We start from the raw sequence: 23048 nt of genomic DNA on the forward strand, positions 1-23048 counted from the left end.
TTTGGCCAACACCTCAACCAACACCACCAAATCAGATTAACTGGTCATTCATCAGCTGTGGCTCAGGAACAGAAGGTTATGCTGTTAGGGTTAGATGAAGAGGGGTGGGAGGAGGCTCGGGTGGAGCATAAATACCAGCATGGATCAGTTGGGCCTGTTTCTGTGCTGGTATGTTCTATGTAATTCTTTTTTTTTCATTTGTTCATGGGCTGTGGGCGTCGCTGGCAAGGCCAGCATTTATTGCCCATCCCTAATTGCCCTTGAGAAGGTGGTGGTGAGCCGCCTTCTTGAACCGCTGTGGTCCTTGTGGTGAAGGTACTCCCACAGTGCTGTTCGGGAGGGAGTTCCAGGATTTTTGACCCAGCGACAATGAAGGAACGGCGATATATTTCCAAGTCAGGATGGTGTGTGACTTGGAGGGGAACTTGGAGGTGATGTTGTTCCCATGCGCCTGCTGCCATAAATTTGATTTAAATACTCGCCTCTGCAGTCTAGAACAGAATATCCCTACTGAGGTCAATGCCTTTCCCGGCACGTTGTATGGTATATATGCTACGTTCTAAACCACGTACATCTTGCAGACAAGTGTTGTCTTCCTCAAAGAGGACACAAGCGTGGATCCTGGGATAAATAATCATCAGTTAGAACACAAGACATTGCCGATTTGTTATTACCACACCAATAACAGCATCCCATTTTAGCCTTTACAAAAAAGATACCTCATTCGACTGGCTAACAAATCCGACGTCACCTAGGATTAGTTAAACCAACCAGAAGCAAAGCTGGTAACCTGGAGCAAGCGATATGCCGTGTGGTCAGCAACTCACTCTTTTGGAGTCTCGGGGAGCTTTGGTCCTTCGAGCTTCGTCTTCCGTTCAGCTGGTACGTTAAGAATCTCCACGCACGATTTAATGGAGTGGTTCGAGTCTTCCCGGCACACTGAAAAGATAATTGAAGCATCAGTAATTGTTTTTTCTCCAGACACAGAGCTCTGATGAAGGGTCATACTCAAAACGTTAACCTTTCTCTTTCAGATGCTGATTGCTCTGTGTGCATTTCCAGCATTTTCTGTTTTATATCTATCATTATACTGTTCTCAAGCACGGTAAATGGTGCTTAATGCATACAATATGAGAATCCGCACATGCAAATAAAAGCTACTCCACAGCACAACTGTTTTCTAAAGTCAAAGTTAATCCTTCCATCTTGTGATTATTTAGCAGAAGAAATGTTTGTAGGAGCCAATGTTTTCAGCTGTTGTATGATAGATATCATGTGGGCCTTGTATAATCTGCAAAGAACCAAACGGTCTCTCCCTGTTATTTTCATTTAATTCCTATTACAACCTTCGTCTACTGTGTTTCAATTAAGCAGCCAGCACCATGCCTTAATCATTCGGAGTACAACATTGTTGTATACCAATTATTAAAATGGTATTGTGCATGAACCATAACATTGCTATGTGAACAAGTACAGGCAGCGTTATAAAACATAGTAAGCAGTGGTCACAAGGTCAACTGCACTCTAATTAAAATACTGAATGCAGCAAAATGCTGTTTTATCCTCGGCGCGGAGACCAAATGAATAATTCTGTCAGATAAGAGGGCTGCGATGTAACCCACACAACGCTGCTCTGTAAGTGACGCAGACGCCTTCAGGTACAAACGCTCAGCTTCATGGCTTGATGACCTCGGTGTCGGTCAGCTGGAGGCTAACAGTGGCAAAGACGGCTGACAAAGAGTGGGAATGCTCAAGCAAGCTCAATCCTGCTTGTCGCCATTGGCAAGTGTTCCAACAGACCCTCTATCCACCCCATGAGAGCAAACTAAACCCTACTTGGTAGGCAGAAGACAAAACACAACTCTTTGACTTAGTATAGACCAAAGCCGTGTAGTCTGCTGGTCTTGATAAGGATGGTCTGCTCTGTGGCAGAACCCATATTCCCCAAAATTGAAGTGATATAACTGAACTGTCAGTCCACATACAAGATTAGCAGTGGAGCAAGAACACAAGTGTTGCTTGTACCAGCAACAAAGGAATTAAATTTGTTACAACAGGATTTTTTTACAGGGATAAAAACAGAAAATGCTGGAAATACTCAGCAGGTCCAGCAGCATCTGTGGAGAGATCTGTACTTCTCCTTATAACTCTCAATCCTTGATGTCCCAAATTGCTTTACAGCCAACATAAGAACATAAGAAATAGGAGCAGGAGTAGGCCAATCGGCCCCTCGAGCCTGCTCCGCCATTCAATAAGATTATGGCTGATCTGATCCTAACCGCCAATCTACTATCACAGAACCATCTCCTGAATCTAACAGAATTAGACACACGAAATAGGAGCAGGATCAGGCTACACAGCCCCTGGGCCCGCTCCGCTACCCACAGGGCTATGTCCGATCCGAACCTAGACTCATGTCCAAATTCCTGCCCGCTCCCCGTAACCCTTAATTCTCTTTACTTCTAGGAAACTGTCTATTTCTGTTTTAAATTTATGTAATGATGTAGCTTCTACAGCTTTTTGGGGCAGCATATTCCATGGACCTACCACCCTCTGAGTGAAGTAGTTCCTCCTCATCTCAGTTTTGAAAGAGCAGCCCCTTATTCTAAGACTATGCCCCCTAGTTCTAGTTTCACCCATCATCGGGAACATCCTCCCCACATCCACCCCCTTCACAATCTTATATGTTTCAATAAGATCGCCTCTCATTCTTCTGAACTCCAATGAGTAGAGTCCCAATTTACTCAACCTCTCCTCATATGTCCATCCCCTCATCCCCGGGATTAACCGAGTGAACCTTCTTTGTACTGACTCGAGAGCAAGTATGTCTTTTCTTAAGTATGGACACCAAAACTGTATGCAGTATTCCAGGTGCGGTCTCACCAATACCTTGTACAACTGACGCAATACCTCCCTATTTTTATATTCTATCCCCCTAGCAATGAAAGCCAACATTCCATTGGCCTTCTTAATCACTTGCTGCACCTGCATACTAACCTTTTGAGTTTTGTGCACCAGGACCCCCAGATCCCTTTGTACTTCAGTACTTTCCAGTTTCTTGCCATTAAGATAATAACTTGCTCTACGATTTTTCCTGCCAAAGTGCATAACCTCACACTTTCCAGTATTGTATTCCATCTGCCAAATCTCTGCCCACTTACTTAGTCTGTCTATGTCCCCTTGCAGGTTTTTTATGTCCTCCTCACTCACTACTTTCCCTCCCATCTTAGTATCATCTGCAAACTTTGATATGTTACACTCGGTCCCCTCCTCCAAATCGTTAATATAGATTGTAAAGAGTTGGGGACCCAGCACTGACCCCTGCGGAACACCACTAGTTACTGATTGCCAGTCTGAGAATGAACCATTTATCCCAACTCTCTGCCTTCTGTTAGATAGCCAATCCTCTATCCATGCCAGAATATTACCCCCAATCCCGTGATTTTTTATCTTAAGCAATAATCTTTTGTGTGGCACCTTGTCAAATGCCTTTTGGAAGTCTAAATACACTACGTCCACTGGTTCCCCTTTATCCACCCTATATGTTACTTCCTCAAAGAGCTCCAGCAAATTTGTCAAACATGACTTCCCCTTCATAAAACCATGCTGACTTTGTCCTATTAAATTATGATTATCCAAATGTCCTGTTACTGTCTCCTTAATAATGGACTCCAAAATTTTACCTACCACAGAGGTTAGGCTAACCGGTCTATAGTTTCCAGCCTTCTGTCTACTGCCCTTTTTAAATAAGGGTGTTACATTAGCAGTTTTCTAGTCTGCCGGGACCTTTGCTGAGTCCAGGGAGTTTTGGAAAGTTATTACCAATGCATCCACAATCCCTACCGCCACTTCCCTCAAGACCCTTGGGTGTAAGCCATCAGGTCCAGGTGATTTATCCACCTTGAGTCCCATTATTTTACCGAGTACCACTTCCTTAGTGATTTTGATCGTGTTTAGCTCCTCCCCCACTATAGCCCCCTGTTTGTCCAGTGTTGGGATATTCTTAGTGTCCTCTACTATAAAGACTGATACAAAATATTCATTCAGTGTTTTTGCCATCTCCATATTTCCCACCATTAATTTCCCGGTCTCATCCTCTAAGGGACCAACATTTACTTTAGCCACCCTTTTTCTTTTTATATAACTATAAAAACTCTTTACTATCTGTTTTTATATTTTTTGCTAATTTACTTTCATAATCTATCTTCCCTTTCTTAATCAATCTTTTTGTTATTTTTTGCTGTCTTTTAAAGTTTTCCCAATCCTCTATCCTCCCACTAGATTTGGCTACCTTATATGCCCTTGTTTTTAGTCGAATACTATCCTTAATTTCTTTACTTAGCCATGGATGGCTGTCTTTTCTTTTACACCCTTTTCTTCTCAGTGGAATATTTTTTTTTTGGAAGTTGTAAAATAACTCCTTAAATGTACACCACTGATCATGTATCGTCTTACCCTTTAATCTATTTTCCCAATCCACTCTACTCAATTCCGCTCTCATACCTTCATAGTCTCCTTTATTCAAGCTTAGCACGCTTGTTTGAGATCCAACCTTCTCACCCTCTAATTGAATATGGAATTCAACCTTGTTATGGTCACTCATTCCAAGGGGATCCTTTACTAGGACATTTTTAATTAATCCTGTCTCGTTACACAGGACCAGATCTAAGGTTGCTTGCCCCCTGGTTGGTTCAGTTACATACTGCTCAAGAAACCCATCCCTAATACACTCAATGAACTCATCCTCAAGGCAGCCCTGCCCAATTTGATTTGTCCAATTAATATGATAGTTAAAATCCCCCATAATTATAGATGTTCCCTTATTACAAGCCTCAACTATTTCCTGATTGATACTCCGTCCAACAGAGTTGCAACTGTTCGGAGGCCTATAGACTACGCCCACTAGTGCTTTTTTCCCCTTATTATTCCTTACCTCCACCCAAACTGTTTCATTATCCTGATCTTTTGACCCAATATCATTTCTCTGTATTACAGTGATTCCTTCCTTTATTAACATAGCCACCCCACCTCCCCTTCCTTCCTGCCTGTCCTTCCTGATCGTTAAATAACCTGGTATGTTTAATTCCCAGGCATTGTCACCCTGCAGCCATGTTTCTGTAATGGCCACAAGATCATACCCATATGTAGATATTCAGTTTCAGCGCCCCAAGAGGGACACGGGGCGCCTCGAGCAGCGCCCTGTGTCTCTCTTGGGCGCTCAAACTGAATTTCCGGCAGACGCAATGGCTCCGTTCGCAGCGGTAATTCCGGCGCCCAGGCGAGCTTGGCGCCCCGTTTGGGGCTCCACCGAATTTCTAGGCCAAAGTCTCTGGTCTATTTTATTAGCTCTGTTTCTTTTTTGCATCTGTGATGCACCCTAGAACTTTTTCTACATTATAGGTGCCATATGAATGCAACGTTGTGTACAAAAAGGATTGCGGGTTATCAGGAGAATTACAGATTTGAAAATCATGGGGTAAATTTCATGAATTAGCATTCCCAGTGCATAGCGCCATGTGATGATAATGTTTATTGGGAATTTGGGCATTAGTTAGAACATCCACTTCACAGGTTGCAAGGTCTTGGAGGCACCCATGAAACCATATTGTGGAAAAAGACTGTTTTTTAAACAATTATGTGTTTTCTTTGTTGAAACGGAGAGAAATTCCAGCATAACCTGATGAGATGGGGTCTTCCTTCATCTGATGAGCGTGAGGGACCCTTACGTTAAAGTGGAACAGAAAGAAAGAATTGCATTCATGTAGCGCCTTTCATGACCTCAGGATGTCCCAAAGCGCTTTACAGCCAATGAAGTACTTTTTGAAGTGTCGTCACTGTTGTAATGTAGGAAACGGGGCAGCCAATTTGCGCACAGCAAGCTCCCACAAACAACAATGTGATAATGAACAGTTAATCTGTTTCAGTGATATTGATTGAGGGATAAATATTGGCCAGGACACCGGGGATAACTCCCCTGCTCTCCTTCAAAATAGCGCCGTGGGATCTTTTATGTCCACCTGAGAGAGCAGACGGGGCCTCGGTTTGACATCTCATCCAGAAGACGGCACCTCCGACAGTGCAGCACTCCCTCAGCACTGCACTGGAGTGTCAGCCTGGATTTTTGTGCTCAAGTCTCTGGGGTGGGACTTGAAGCCACAACCTTCTGACTCAGCGGCGAGGGTGCTACCCACTGAGCCACGGCTGACACAATCGAGGGCAGTGGTGGCAGTTTCTTATGCAGTTTCCAAGTCCTCGCCGTTTCTCGACCTCCCTTCCCTCCTTTAGGATGCTCCTGATAACCTACTCTTTGACCATGCGTCCTAATACCTCCTTGTGCGGTTCGGTGTCAAACTTAGTTCCCATGCTGCTGTGACGTTTTACTACGGTAAAGGCGCTATATAAATGCAAGTTGTTGTTGCTACAGCGGCAGAGTCTGTTTGACATCACCTTCAGCCCTAAAGAAAATAAATTGAAGTTGTCCCAATCATCATATTGGACATAAATTCACAGCACAAACTGGCTATATAATGCAGCACTAAATTGGTAATCTCGCCGAGAGCACAAAGAGGGCCAGGATAGGTAATGAAAATGGCAAGGGGTAATTAATTTGAGTTTAAGGCACGGACAGAGTTAAAGGAGCTTTAGCATGCACCTAATATGTGCTGATTTGAGCCTGGACTGCTTGGCAATCCCTCAACTAATGAGCACAAAATTCATTAAAATGGGGAAAAAAAAATAATGGTCCTGAATTTGCGGTCGGAGGCTTCCCTCCGATCCACAAATAAAATGCCTGCGTACCTGGTGGCCCGGGAGGTACGGAGACTGGGCCTCTCCGGGTACCCGCGGGTAGAGTCCCACGTATCCCAAGGGCGCAGGCGGTTTGCGAGCGCCCCTGGGATCACGTGGGCCGGCCCAACCAACAAAAGAAGGGAATCCCCATTCATGCCTATTGGGATTCCGTATGTACAGAAACACCATAAAGCATGAATGGGAATACCCCAAAAATACATTCTACACATCAAATAAATGTTAAAAATTACATATCTAAAAATTAAAATGCCATTGAATTAAATATTTAAAACAAAAATTACATTTATTTTACAGAGCGCGAAAACCCGGAACTTGTGCGGCGGCCCTTACGGGCGGGTACGCACCCGTAGGGGCCGCAAATTACGGGCCAATATATCTCTGTAAAATAACTGGACGCTTATCGTTCTCACCATTAGAAGCAAGATTGAATAGGTATTGAAATCATACCACCCACATTCAATTTAAATCAAACCAATCTAAAGGATGTCTAATACTCCTATTTGCTTAACTTTGCTGTAAAATGGAATGCTTGGGGGAATATGCTACAGCAGCCAATATCATTATGGATACATTTCTTTTACATTAGATGGAGTTTTTAATGCAGGTGCAAGAGATGGAGTTGGTTTAGAAAATTATAATTTAATGATACGCACTGAAAAGAAAGCTGCCTCTTTGGGTACCAATATTAACTTTGCATTCAAGACAATATTAGTCGGTAAAGGCAGGATGAGAAGCATACATCAAAAAGCACCATCACTGTCAAAAGACATATTAACGGGAGGGCAGGGTTGGTGCGTGGAGGGCCCAAAGCGGTTGGTGCGTCGGAAGCTCGGTCCCCCGTTCGAAGCCGACGGGAGGCGTTGGGAATTGGGGCGGGAGCTAGCCGCCACCAGGGGCTGAAAGAAATGGCCCCCTGCACTAGAGCGGGAAGGGGGGTCCATAAAGATGCCAGTGCAGTGAGAGTTTGGGTATGGGAGGCCCAGGGATTCCTTCAAGGGCCCAAAGAAGACTAAAAAAATATGAATGATTTAAACTTGGCCTCTTCTGGTCACACTGCTGCATCCCGCCAGTTTCTCTGGTGAGGTTGACACCGCATGGATCTCCCCACCCCCACCTCCCCCAAGCCTTTGTTAAAATCACATCAGGGCGCCAATGACATCATTGGCCCGTGACTTTCACTTGTATATTAAGCCCTCGACTGCCCGCAGCAGGTGCCTCTGCCGACTTCCAAATCAGCAATGGTAAAATGCCGTTGGGTGGGAACAGTACGGTCTTTGGCCAGTAAATGGAGTCGGCCGATTTTAACCCCTCCCCTGCACCGTCCCCACCGGGCGGCAACCCACATTGCTGTCAGGTGGTCTTGGAGAGCTTTTCAAGGTCATGGTAATTACGACTGCAACCTATCCAGCTGGGAGATTTCTTGGCCCTGATCTCCCGGTGACCTGACCAACATTCATCCCTTAACCATCAGCATAAAAAAAAACAGATTACTGGTTATTTATCTCATTGCTGTTTGTGGGAGCTTGCTGTGCGCAAACTGGCTGCCACGTTTCCCAACATCACAACAGTAACTACACTTCAAAAATACTTCATTGGCCGTAATGTGCTTTGGGACATCCTGAAGTTGTGAAAGGCGCTGTATAAATGTAAGTCTGTCTTTCTCTCTGAGGCCATTTGATCAGTGAAATATAGAGTTTACGTTCTGATACAACTCAGACACCAAAGTCCCCACTTTGGATTTTCACTTAAGAAAATTGACTTCAAAATCCTCCTAAGAAACCAGAATAAAGCTAGCAATTCTGCTTGACACATGTTGCCAATCAGATGTTACATTATCACACTTCCACATAAATAGAAACAGAAAGATTGAAACAGATTTATTCTGCATCAGGCAGAGAGCTATGCACCTCAAAGATCCCCCGGGGACATCTATGAAAAGGCGGAAGTTAGCATTGGGCATGTGGGAAACACTGGGTGCCACGTCGCAAGAAATCTCAGTTTCCCCCTTCAAAACGCCTCAACCAGTATTCACCACATAAGATATTCACCCTTGGCTCCAGAAACACCTGCAAGTGTGCATTGCCTTAAGAACGGATAAGCTTCAAGAACAGTCATTTTCTGTGGTTCTTCCATTCAGGCAATGATGTGAGGAATAAGTACTCTCTGTGGGTCATTAAAAAAAAAAGCGCTTCAAAGGTACGTCTTCATTATCGGCCCCACTCAGAGGGCCACTTGTCAAGACGAGGCACGTCTGCGGACCTGAGAGTTGGCGCCAACCCCACAGTGCTAACAGCTAGGCCCGAGGCCATTTCGCTAATCCCACGAGGCGGAAGCATTGGATTTTGAGTAGCTGCATTTCCAGCTGAGCTGATAAAAGCCTGGGATGAAAAAGTGTTTGCAATGAGAGACCACTGCTGCACTTCTTGTTCATTCTGATGCACTTTGTGAGAGAAAGCACCACGAGAAATGGTTGAAATAACAGAAAATGCTGGAAAAACTCAGCAGGCCTGACGAAGGGTCTTCAACCTGAAACGTTGACTCTGTTTCTCTCTCCACGGATGTTGCCCTGGCCTGCTGAGTTTTTCCAGCATTTTCTGTTGTTATTTCGGATTTCCAGCATCCGCAGTATTTTGCTATCATACTAGAAATAGTTGCTTCCTGCCTATTTTTGCACTTGGCCTCTGTGAGGTTCACGGGTGCGGGTGGGGGGGGGGGGGGGAGTTCCGTTGCTGACTGCACCTTGCGGACGTGACCTGGAATAAGCTGCGCTGACTTTAAACCACTTGCTGAAGATGCAACAAGGTTTGTCCGATATTCAGACAGTGTTGTGGATTTTTACAATTTTCCACTGTGAGGAGCAGGGGTGGGTGGGAAACAAAGAAAGACTTGCATTTCTATAGCGCCTTTCATGACCACCGGACGTCTCAAGGCACTTTACAGCCAATGAAGTACTTTTGGAGTGTAGTCGCTGTTGTAATGTGAGAAATGGGGCAGCCAATTTGCACACACATAGCAAGCTCCCACGAACAGCAACGTGATTATGACCAGATAAACTGTTTTGTTATGTTGATTGAGGGATAAATATTGGTCAGGACACCAGGGATAACTCCCCTTGCATTTCTTCGAAATAGTGCTGCGGGATCTTTTACATCCACCCGGGAGAGCAGACGGGGTCTCGGTTTAACGTCTCATCCAAGGATGGCACCTCCGACAGTGCAGCACCCTCTCAACACTGCACTGGAGTGTCAGCCTGGATTTTTGTGCTCAAGTCTCTGGAGTGGGGCTTGAACCCACGACCTTTTCACTCAGAAGCAAGTGTGCTACCCACTGAACAACAGCTGACACAAGAGAGCACAAGCTGGTTCAATTTCAGAGGGACTGCTCATTTCAAAATCTTTGGTTCACAGATTATTTTTCAAAATTTGTTTGTCAGGCCTTTTAAAAAAAGATCTGTTTATAACAAATAAAGAGAATAAAATATCATTTTACTACATGCAGTCTTTTTATTTTAGTGAGTGTCATACTTTTTAAACAAATGGGCAGAAAGACTCCAATTGGCGAAGAGGGGGGTACAAGTCACCAGATTGTATTTAGGTGAATTCGCATGAAAGAATTGATTTGCTTTTTTGTTTGAAATGATATCAAATTTTCTGTGTACAATTTTCAAAAACAAAGGAGAAAAGGAAAGGTGAAGGAAGGTGGCTCGAGAGATACGTAGACTGGTTAAGGAAACTGGGATGAAAAACGTTCCGAGATTTGACCAACTTTCATACATTTTTTTCTTTTAAAATGAGAAGTATAACAAAAACTTCAATTTAAAAAGGCTTGGGCTGATCAGATCGTGAAGACTGACTTGGGAGAGATATGCAGGCCCACACGGTGAGGGACCTAAATTACTATCGGCAGATACTGTCATTAGTGCAGGGTCTTTCAATGTTTGTGTCATTCCAGCTGTAATTATCTGCATTCATTTATCTTCCTCATGCTGTCAGGCTCAGTAATTTTTCCAAGCCAGCTCTCTCAATGAGATTGGCAGGATCCACTATCTCAGCAAAAAACAGTAAACATAGAAACAAATTACCCTGATGCCTCGTTTGGTAAGTACATTCTGTGGTGTAGTTCCCGAGCCATATAGACAACAACAAATTGCACTTATATAGTGCCTTTAATGTAATAAAATGTCTCAAGGCACTTCAGAGGAGCGTTATCAAGCAATATTTGACACCGAGCCAGGTAAGGAGACATTAGGACAAGTGACCAAAAGCTTGATCTTTGAAGTAGATTTTAAGGAGGAGAGAGAGGTAGAGAACATAAGAACATAACAATTAGAAGCAGGAGTCAGCCATACAGCCCCTCGAGCCTGCTCCGCCATTAAATAAGGTCATGGCTGATCATCGACCTCGACTCCACTTTCCCGTCCGATCTCCATATCCCTTGATTCCCCCTAGAGTCCAAAAATCGATCTCTCTCAGCTTTGAAAGGCGGAGAGGTTTAGGGAGGGAATTCCAGAGTTTAGGGGATAGACAGCTGAAGGCACGGCCACCAATGTTGGAGTGATGAAAATCAGGAATGCGCAAGAGGCCAGAATTGGAGAAGCGCAGAGATCTCGGCGGGGCGGGGGTGATGTAGCGCTGAAGGAGATAGGGAGGGGCGAGGCCATGGAGGGATTTGAAAACAAGGATGCAAATTTTAAGATCGAGGCGTTGCTGGACCGAGAGCCAATGTAGGTCAGCGAGCACGGGGGTGATGGGTGAACGAGACGGTGCGAGTTAGACAGAAAGAAGCAGATTTAAGCAGGCCTATGCTGGGTTACCTGATCTCAGAAAGGGTGACAAGCAAGTCACTGCAACTGGTTTCTTCATCACCAAGCTAGAGAGGATGGGCCACAGAAAATCAGCCAGGGTCTGCACTGCTGATTACTGATCAGTTAACCCCTGCACGTACGTACACATTGGATGAAGACAGGATCAGGCTTAGATGTGAAGTTTCGATGGTCAATGGCTAGGCTCTGACACAATGATAAGCTGAGATATTGAGGGTTGCTGGAGCTGTTCCCCAGCAACAGTCAGGAGCAGGGATGGGAAAATTGGATGAAAATAAATGCATAGCAACGCAAAATTAGGTGTGGCTAAATTTTCTAAGTCTTTAATCTTTATTAATGATAGTAAAAGTCAGACTTTAATCAGACAGGAAATATTGACATTGATTGTAACTGGCAGAAATCAGGTGGGTGGGCAATTAACAATGAGCAGGTTACTTACCCGCTCAGATCCTGATCATTTCCAGTTTTAATAGGTTAGGAAAGACCAGGACTAGGTTAGATTTCAGGAGGTATTTCTTTTCACGTAGGGTCGGACGAACCCAATCGCCAAAATTGCCGGCTTGTGTGGCGAGTCCGGATTCGCTGCGAAGATTTAAAAGGGAGGTGGACAAGTGCCTAACTGTGACAATAGCAAAATACTGCGGATGCTGGAAATCCAAAATAACACCAGAAAATGCTGGAAAAACTCAGCAGGCCAGGGCAGCATCCGTGGAGAGAGAAACAGAGTCAATGTTTCAGGTCGATGACCCTTCGTCAGAACCGGGAAAAAAAACGGAAAAGGGATAGATTTTAAATCAAGTGGGGGCTGGGAAAAGGGGGAGGGGATGAAAGAACAAAAGGGAAGGTCAGTGATAGGATAGAAAGCAGGAGAGATTAAGAGACTCTGAGAAACAGTAAGAGATATTCAAGGAACAAAGGATGGCTCTAGATGAAGTGTGAATTGCGCTGGCAGAACGAAGGACAGCTGCCATGTGGGAGGGAAGAAAAAAGCCCAGACGAAAGTGTGGATTAAAAAAAAGGGAAAATAAATATATATATATATGATAGGGGCCGAGGTTATGATCTGAAGTGCCTAACTGTGGCAGACATCAATACATAGAGAAGGTAGTTGGGATATTGGGGGCTGTGATGCCCAATCACTGTGGTCTCCTCGAAATTGTTTGGCTGCTATTGGGCATCAAAGAGGAATTTCCCCAGAGATTTTCTTTCCCTTAAATTGTCCTAGAGTGTGTTTTTTCCCTCTGGTCCTTTTGCTCTTGCAAGAGATTGTGTGGCTGGCGAGTGGCGGTGGGGGTGGTGATGAGGGTCATGGTGTGTATAAGATTCACAGTGATAATATGGGATAGGCTTGATGGACCAGGTGGTCTTTTCCTGTCCATTGTTTTATTATGTTCGTACCATACTGCAGTCCAGTTATAACCAACCTCTATTTATGTGTAATAACAACAGAAAATGCTGGAGATACTCAGCAGGTCAGGCAGCATCTGTGAAGAGAGAACCAGAGTCAACGTTTCAGGTCGATGGCCTTTCGTCAGAACTGGAAAAAAGCAGGCGATGGAACAGGTTTTTAAGCATGTGTGGGGGCTGGGAAAGGGGAGAGGGGATGAAAGAACAAAAGGGAAGGTCTGTGATAGGATAGAAGGCAGGAGAGGGTAAGAGACATTAAGATATATTCAAGGCAAAACGAGATGGTTATGGGACAGGTTAAGAAACAAAGGATGGCTCGAGATGAAGTGTAAATTGCGCTGGCAGAATGATAGACAGCTGCCATGTGGGGGAGAAGAACAGACACAAACAAAAGGTGTGGGTAAAAAATATATATGTGATAGGGGCCGAGGTTATGATCTGAAATTGTTGAACTCTATGTTGAGTCCAGAAGACTATAAAGTGCCTAATCGAAAGATGAGGTGCTGTTCCTCCGAGGACGGTGAGGTCAGAGTGGGAGTGGAGCGGAGAATTAAAGTGACAGGCGACCGGAAACTCAGGGTCCCCCTTACAAACTGAGCGGAGGTGTTCTGCAAAGCGGTCACTCAATCTGCGTTTGGTCTCCCCAGTGTAGAGGAGACCGCATCGTGAGCAGCGAATACAGTATACTAAATTGCAAGAAGTACAAGTAAATCGCTGTTTCACCTGGAAGGGGTGTTTGGGGCCCTGGACGGTGGGAAGGGGGGAGGTATAAGGGCATGTGTTGCATCTCCTGCGCTTGCACAGGAAGGTGCCAGGCGAAGGGGAAGGGGTGTTGGGGGTGATAGAGGAGTGGACCAGGTCTGTTTCATTTTAGTTTCCAACCCTTATGGTGAAGAATTGCTCTGGTTGCCTTGTGTAGCCACATTGCAAATGCGCTTAAAAAGAATGCGTTGACCAGTTTGCAACATACAATGGCCACAATACTTCTGCCCACACATTTCAAAGCCACATAACATTTTTGGTATTAAATGCTTGCTGTTCAGTCAGGAATCTGAGTAATTAATAAAACAGAAGGCAAAAGCAGAACGCAGAGACAGTTCCAAATCTACCGGATAGTATCTGCTCGACCAGAACTTCCACTGAAAGGGTTAATGCTCAAGTTTCGTCAATCCTGATTTAAACGGGTAAGTTGAAGGAACGCTGTCTTTAAGCAATCATGTTTGGCACAGATGGTACTAGATTCAATTACAAAGTGCCACGAGGCTTTTCAGGTTGTCTGACATTCCACGTTGAGAGCCTCGGTTCTTGTTCGATTGCAAATCGCAACTTTGTTCAGTAGAAATTAAATGCACTGTGTTCTACCTCATTCTTTATTCCAACTGCTACTTGCAATGCATCAAGTGGTTGTCAGGGGACTGAGAGTTGCACCACTTCCATTGGAATTGGTTCCATAATCCTGGAAGTTCCCTCCCTGCAGAATCCACCCCATTTATATTGTAGAACTGCGCGGGCACAAGACTTGCGCATGCGGGGTTGCTCCAAACCAATCTGTGACGAGAGGAGAAGGTCCTCATAAGGCAGCGACGGAGGAAGCACTGCATCGACAGCTCAGCCTACCCGCCACTGGAATGCAGAAATGGTGGCTCTGATGCCAGTCCTAACAGCAGCAGCCATTTCCCTTCGTCGTAACCAGATTTTGCAGACGGAGGTGCTCAGTGAAACCCAATACCAAGTAGAGCTCTTGGTGCCTTTAATGCCCGGGTTGTTTATGCTCAGGGTTGCCTCCTGCAGCAAGAAGTAACCGGCAAAAGGTCTTTCCACCTCGTAAAAAAAAAAGTTTCTTCTCTCCGAGAACTTTAAGGGTCCATAAATGCAATAAGTTTGGACAGTTTAAACTTAGTTCCCGAGAAGGCACAAGATCAATGCAGAAACTGATTGGAATTCACAACAAGTTGCCTGTGTCACTCAAAGAGGCGACCAGAATGTACTGTATGTGCTTAATCCATGAAGATCAATAAAATTTGATTTAACAAAAAGACTTCTTTGTGGTGGAAAAAAAATGCACAATTGGTGCAGCAAAGCTTGCTTTTCAAAGGTCAGAGAAGAATCAGCTTTATAAAATAGCTCGCTCTACGATATCTGATTTAAGAGTGGTGAATCATGACACTGGATAACAAGGAGCGTCGCCTCCAACTGCAGCAAAAAAATTAAAGGCATAAATGGTGCACTAGATTCCAGGAAAAAATACACTCAAGGTTTAAAGATGCCCAGTGTTGACTGATTGATCAGATAACTTCTATATTTAGGGAAAGGTACTTGCATTTATATGGTGCCTTTTGATTCAGCAACATCTCAAAGCATTTTCACAGAATTAATTCTTTTTTAGTGTCAAGACCATTTCATTCCACGATATTCCACTGCAGAAAGCAAAGTGAATGTTTTTTTTTAAGCTGTATTTGACTGAGAGCAGCATGTTGACCAGGATAACGGAAGAAGTCTTTGGCTCTCTTCGAATACTGGTGCAGAACATCCTGTTTACCCGACAGACAGAGCCATTGTTCAACATCTCATCCAAATGGTGGCACCGCTGACAATGCAGCACTCCCTCAGTATGGTAGTGGCGTGTCAGCCAAGATTATGCGCTCAGGCTCCAACGTACTACGTGTGTGAAGAGCGACTATACAGGGCGTCAGGCTGATACCAACTCCATTCTGCCACTTATACTGAATGTGACTGCTGGGCTCTGAAACCCCGGGCAATCAGAGCAACCACGGGCAGTCAACAATGTCAGAGTCACGTCACAGGTCAATGCTGATTTCCTTAAGACTCCACTTTACTAGCTTAATAAAATTCATACAGTAGTGACAGAGGCATTCCTTGCCTTAACCAAGTTCTGTAATATCTGGAAATGTATCAAATTTACTCTGTAGTCAAAATTGGGGCAATGCCAAAATTGTCCCTGCAATTGAAAGCTGTACACTGAGGTGCCTAATGTATAAACATGGGCTCGAGGGGACAGTTAAGTGGAATTCATGTATTCTACTTTTTCCAATTCATTTTTCCCTGCCTTTCGCTCTTCCATCTTTTCTCTGCCACTTGTCAGCTCAAGCCTGGATGTTGTCCAGGTTCTGCTATACACTGGCATGGGTTGTTTCATTATCAGAGGGGTTGTGAATGGAGCTGTAGAATCATCAATGAACAGCCCCACTCCTGATCTTATGATGGAAGGAGGGTCATTGATGAAACTGTCCCTTCGAGCGTTCCACACTATCTGTGCAGAAGCTGACAAGTGGCAGGTAACATTCGCACCACATACGCGTCAGGTAATGGCCATCTCCAACAAGAAAAAGCCCAATCTCCTCCCGAGCCCTGCTGAATTTCAATAGCAGCACCATCATCGAATCCCCCCCACCATCAACATCCTAGGGGTCACCACTGACTGAAACTTAGCCGGGCTGTCCATATTGACACCGTGGCTACAAAAGTAGGGCAAAGGCTGGGTACACTGTGATGAGTGGCTCACCTCCTGACCCTTTAAAACCGCTCTACCATCTACAAGGTTCAGTCAGGAGTGCGACGGAATACTCACCTGGATGGGTGCAGCTGCAACAACACTCAAGGTGGTCGTATCTTCCAGGGGAGAGCTGTGCACCTAATCAGTACCCTTGCCACGATTCTCACTGTCTGCTCCCTCCACTATCGCCACGCTGTGCCTGCAGTATGTCTTATCTACAGGGTGCACATTAAGCAATCTTACTGTGACAGCCTCGTAACCTCCGCCACCAAGGAGGCCAAAAGCAGTAAGATCTTGGGAACACCAGCACCTCCATGTCCCCTCCCAGTCACATATCAACCTGACTCTGACATTCCTTCATCGTCTCTGGGTCAAAATCCTGGAATTACGCATCTAACACCATAGTCAGAAGGATTGAAGCAGTTCAAGGAGACGGCCCACCACCATCTTGTAAGGGAAACTAGGGGCGGGCAATAAAAAGGCAGCTTTACTAGGTTGGCCACATTCCATGACCAAATTTTTAAAAAGTATAAGCCAGACAAGCTTATCAGCAAGAGAAAGGAATTGTATTAAGGACTTGCTTCCCTAGGTAGTTGTTCTGTAATATAAATGGGCTATAATCTAACAGTGCTAAGTATCACAAAACTGTTATAAAGGTACTGTAATGAATGATTAGGTAATTGCCTTGTAATACTTTCCAATGAAGAAGGTTCTGGTAACACCTTAAGCCGCAAGCGCAAAGCTTCAGCAGTTTATAACAATGGTCTAAATCAAGAAATTAGATTACAGTCTTGAAATTACTCCCTGCACCATATGCACTGTCCATATATATTACGCACGTGTTATATTAACGCCAAGGTGTCGCTTGTGGTTTCTGTAGGGTTTTTACACTTGCTCCAGCTTTCAGTAAAGGCATGAGCTGTCGGTGTACTTTGCAGTCTTGATTCGTGTTGGCAGTCACACAGGATTAAAGATCATCACGTCAAACACTCCAGGTTTGCCAGCAATCCATCTGTTGATTAGTGGGACATGCTACCTCCAAAAATATGGAACCAAGATTTATGGCAACGAAAGAAAGGAAATTTAGATAAATAAATGTAGCTTAATCTCCTGTGGCATAGCTCAAAGGAAATAAGTTAAACATAAATCTACAGCTCTGTCTTTTGGTTTCTGTCCTTGTTGCTCTCCCATTCTATGTATTAGTTTTAGATTGCTCTATTAAAGAACTGGCACCAGTACAACAGACCAAATGGCCTCCTTCTGTACAAACAGACAATTCTACAAGCAAGGAGGGCCTGCTGATTTATTGGCCCAGATTTTCCGAGGCCTATGACTGCGTACGCACGCGGTCGTAAGCGCCCCGCGAGTTCCGAGTTTCCACCTGCGCTGCACAAGCACGAAAACCCGGAACTTGCGCTCCGTCAAGTTTCAGCTCGACAGATCATCGTCATGCGCAGGAAACGGACATTCGCTGGTGGAGAGTAGGGCTGTTTGCCCAGCGAATGCCCGCGCAACGGGTAAAAGCAGGCGTAGGGCCTTCTATTACCAGCGTAAGGGTTCAAATAAATATTAAAATAACATTTTTAAAAATTATTTAAACATTCAAGAACCTTTAAAAATTAGTTTAGGTTATTTTTGGCCCCGTTAAAAATGTTTAAATTTATTTTTCAAAAAATTTAATTTTTGTTTTAAATGTTTAATTAAATTGTATTTTTTAAATTAATTTTAAACATGTGGCGATTTATTTTTACTTGGGTTGTGCGAAAGTGTGTTTTTTAGGGCATTCCTATTATGCTTATGGGGATTTCGTATGTAAATAGAATCCCCCTTTCTGATTGGTCGGGCCTGCCCATGTGATCCCAGGGATGCTTGTGAACCGCCTGCGCCCCTGGGATACGTGGGCCTTTACGCAGGCCCAGAACCGCAAGAGTCCGAAGATACGGAGACACTTTTCTTGCGGATCGGAGGCATTCGCCCGCGGGAAGCCTCCGACCACAATTTCATGTCCATTATTTTTTCATTGTTAAATGTTAAAATAAAATCCAACTTTTTGGTTTGCTGACCAGCGTTTGAAACATAGAAACATAGACGATAGGAGCAGGAGTAGGCCATTCGGCCCCTTGAGCCTGCTCCGCCATTCAATGAGATCATGGCTGATCATCCAAATTCAGTACCCTGTCCCTGCCTTCTCCCCATATCCCTTGAGCCTTAAGAAATATATCTAACTCCTTCTTGAATATATTTAATGAATTGGCCTCCACTGCCTTCTGTGGTAGAGAATTCCACAGGTTCACCACTCTCTGGGTGAAGAAATTCCTCCTCATATCTGTCCTAAATGGCTTACCCCTTATCCTTAGACTGTGACCCCTGGTTCTGGACTCCCCCACCATTGGGAACATCCTTCCTGCATCTAGTCTGTCTAGTCCTGTTAGAATTTTATAAGTCTTAATGAGATCCCCTCTCATTCTTCTAAACTCTAGCGAATATAAGCCTAATCGACCCAATCCCTCCTCATATGTCATTCCTGCCATCCCAGGTATCAGTCTGGTGATATTTCTTAGCGGAGACATTTTAAAACGAGAATAAATTCTAAACTCTTAAATAGTCATGCAATGCAAAGAAGAAATACTTCAAGTAAATCACCATACTGAAGACCTGGGGAATGGATGTCGCTTTTTATAAATTGTTTAAAATTCCCAATAACTTTCACTACCAAAATTATTCTGCATTCCTCTTTTAACAAGATGTATTGCTTCAGTTGAACAGGCTACGTTAAGAGGCAGTGCTGAGATTCAATAAACCGCTCGCTGAGAACATGGCATGAAAGTTGAAATGTAGAAAAACATTTTTGGTTTTGATGTTGCAGGACGTCAGTATTTTTCAGGCTTTCAAACATCTTTTTAGGTTGATTTACTTGGAGAGTAAAGAGAGAAAGACTTACATTTACACCTTTCAAGAGCCCTGGACGCCCCAAATCACTTCACAGTCAATGAAATACTTTTCGAAGTGCAGACATTGCTGTCATGTAGGGAGACACAGCAGCTTATTTGTGCACAGCAAGCTCCCAGAAACAGCAATGATCCAAATAATCTGTTTTATTGATGTGGTTGAAGGATAAATGTTGGCCAGGACATTGGGAGAACTCTCTTCCTCTCGTTGGAAAGTGACATCTTTTACGTCCACCTCAGAGGGCAGACAGGGCCTCGGTTTAACGTCTCATCTGAAAGGCGGCACCTCATACAGTTCAGCACTCCTTCAATACGATAGGCAATATAACATACGTCAGCCTAGATTATGCGCTCAAGCCTCTAGACTGGGGCTTGAACCCTCGGCCTTTTGACTCAGAGGCGAGAGTGATACCACTGAGCCAAGGCTGACATCCGAGTAGACGTTCTTTGAACAGAAAGTAGACCCACCCATCCACTAAAATGCATGAAGAAATAGGCCTGTAGACTGTTTACACACTGCACTGACACTAAAGCAAATCGTATCATGATACACTGCACAGATCCAGCCAACATACGCAGTTTTTCTGTCATATGGGGAGAATGACCAGGGGGGCTCCCCATTTTTTGGACGGGGCTCCCGGACACGGTGTCCCGAAGGCCTGTGGATTAATCCCCTCCTGGGAACAAAGGAATTTCAGCTGGCTGAAGGACCAGGCTGCCACTTTGTGCTTGAATCAGCTCTGTGTTCCCGATTCAATGGCAGAGCCCGCTCAATCGTATGGACGCCAGCCTCATAGAACGTAATCATTGTCACTTTGTCAGATGAGCGGCAGTGCCTTGCTTTAAACAAAACACAAATGCTTAATTACCAATCAAAACATGCAACAACTTAATCAGCCTTAATATAGATGCAAATATTTCTGCATAATTATCTTCAAAATATTCAGTCTCTTCCAAGAAATGTCATTAGCACAGCAGATGCCAGTTACGTTAGAAATAACATTACCCAGAACCAGATGCAGGATGCATCAATTCTTCCTTCAGTAGTGCTGAGCTGCAAAGGTCAGCTCAAAACATTACAGCACATTTTCCTCTCTGCAGGTTATGCAAAATGGGCTTACAGACGTTAGGCAGTGTTTCTTTTCATTCTTGGGACGTGGGAGTCGCTGGCAACGCTGCCCTCGCAGGTGGGTGTAAAAGACCCCACGGCACTATTTCGAGGAAGAGCAGTGGAGTTCTTCCAGGGTGTCCTCTCATCCAACTTGCTCCTGTTGCCACATAAATACCATGGCAACAAGAGCAGGTCAGAGGTCAGGTATTCTACGGTGAGTGTCTCACCTCCTGACTCCCCAAAGCCTTTCCACCATCTACAAGGCACAAGTCAGGAGTGTGATGGAATACTCTCCACTTGCCTGGATGAGTGCAGCTCCAGCGACACTCAAGAAGCTCGACACCATCCAGGACAAAGCAGCCCGCTTGATTGGCACCCCATCCACCACCTCAAACATTCACTCCCTCCACCACCGGCGCACCGTGGCTGCAGTGTGTACCATCTACAAGATGCACTGCAGCAACTCACCAAGGCTTCTTCGGCAGCACCTCCCAAACCCGCGACCTCTTCCACCTAGAAGGACAAGGGCAGCAGGCGCATGGGAACACCACCACCTCCAAGTTCCCCTCCAAGTCACACACCATCCTGACTTAGAAGTATATCAGCCGATCCTTCATCGTCGCTGGGTCAAAATCCTGGAACTCCCTCCCTAACAGCACTGTGGGAGTACCTTCACCACACGGACTGCAGCGGTTCAAGAAGGCGGCTCACCACCACCTTCTCAAGGGCAATTAGGGATGGGCAATAAATGCTGGCCTTGCCAGCGACGCCCACATCCCATATACGAATAAAAAAAATGTTTATCCCTCAACCAACATCACTAAAGCAGATTATCTGGTCATTCTCTCATTCCAGATTGTGGGACCTTGCTGTGCGCAAGTTGGCTGCCGCGTTTCCTACATTGTAACAGTGACTATACTTCAAATAGTACTTCATTGGCTGTAAAGTGCTTTGGGGCATCATGAGGCTGTGAAAGGCGCTATATAAATGCAAGTTCTTTCTCTTTCTTTGGATGATGATCTTTGTGAAAAATGTTAAAAATAAAAATAAATTTTTGAAAGGGAGTTGGTGCTGAAGTAAAACACTCGACGTCCCACATTTTCTCTATTATTTGTGACCAAAGGGAGACATAGTATCATGATACAGCACGATACAGCACAGAAAGAGGCCATTCAGCCCAACATGCCTGTGTTGGCTCTTTGGTAGAGCTATCCAATTCATCCCACTCCTCTGCACTTTCCCCATAGTCCTGTCATTTTTTTCCCTTAAAGTATTTATCTATATTCCCTTTTGAAAGTTACTATTGAATCTGCTTCCACCATATTAGCAAATCTCTTCTGCATCCTCACCAAGGCCTTGACATCCTTCCTAAAGTGTGGTGCCCAGAACTGTGGCCGAACCATTGTTTTATAAAGGTTCAGCATAACTTCCTTTCTTTTATACTCTATTCCTCTATTAATAAAGCCAAGGATTCCATATGCTTTTTTAACAGGCTTCTCAACTTGTCCTGCCACTTTCAAAGATTTGTCTACAGACACCCTCAAGTCCCTTTGATCCTACACCCCCAAAAAATTGCATCATTTAGTTTATATCGCCTCTCCTCATTCTTCCTACCAAAATGTTTCACCTCACACTTCTCCATGTTAAATTTCAACTGCCCATTCCACCAGTCTGCTTATGCCCTCCTGAAGTCTGTTACGATCCTCCACATTGTTTGCTACATTTCCGAGTTTCATGGCATCTGCAAACTTTGAAATGATACCCTGTATACCCAAGATCTGGTCATTAATATACGTCAAAAAGAGCAGTGGTCCAAATATTGATCCTTGGGGAACGCCACTGTATACTTTCCTCCAGTCTGAAAAACAACCAACCATTCACCACTACCACAAAAGCAAAATAGAGTACTGCGGATGCTGGAACACTGAAATAAAAACAGAAAATGCTGGAAATACTCAGCAGGTCAGGCAGCAACTGTGGAGAGAGAAACAGAGTTAACGTTTCAGGTCTGTGACCCTTCGTCAGAACCACTACTCTTTGCTTTCTATCCTTTAGCCAATTTTTGCCACTGTTCCTTTAATTCCATGGGCTTCAATTTTGCTAACAAGTTTATTATGTGGTACATTATCAAATGCCTTTTGAAAGTCTATATATACACAACATCAACTACACTACCCTCATCAACCCTCTCCATTACTTCAAAGAACTCAATTAAGTTAGTCAAACATGATTTGCCTTTACCAAATCCATGTTGACTTGAAAATTATTAGCACTAACTTTTCCAAGTGCAAATTAATTTTGCCCTGGATTATTGTCTCTAAAAGTTTCTCCACCACGAATGTTAAGCTGACTGGCCTATAGTTGCCGGGTTTATTCCTCTCCCCTTTTTTAAACAGGGGTGTAATATTTGCAATCCTCAAGCCCTCTGGCATTGTC

The 23048-nt window shown here is 44.4% G+C and overlaps 1 protein-coding gene across 1 annotated transcript in view; it reads right to left on the minus strand.

The window, feature by feature from the left end:
• ccser1 (coiled-coil serine-rich protein 1) overlaps positions 1-23048 on the minus strand; it is a 1261432-nt gene that overhangs the window by 827804 nt on the left and 410580 nt on the right. Inside the window, exon 5 of the mRNA XM_086006589.1 lies at positions 828-939. Within this exon, the coding sequence (XP_085862715.1) occupies positions 828-939 (112 nt within the window). The remainder of the gene's footprint in view (positions 1-827; positions 940-23048) is intronic.

The sequence above is a fragment of the Somniosus microcephalus genome, chromosome 2 (assembly GCF_052327205.1).
Source record: "Somniosus microcephalus isolate GS21.2 chromosome 2, FLI_Smic_1.0, whole genome shotgun sequence".
Lineage (NCBI taxonomy): Eukaryota > Metazoa > Chordata > Chondrichthyes > Squaliformes > Somniosidae > Somniosus > Somniosus microcephalus.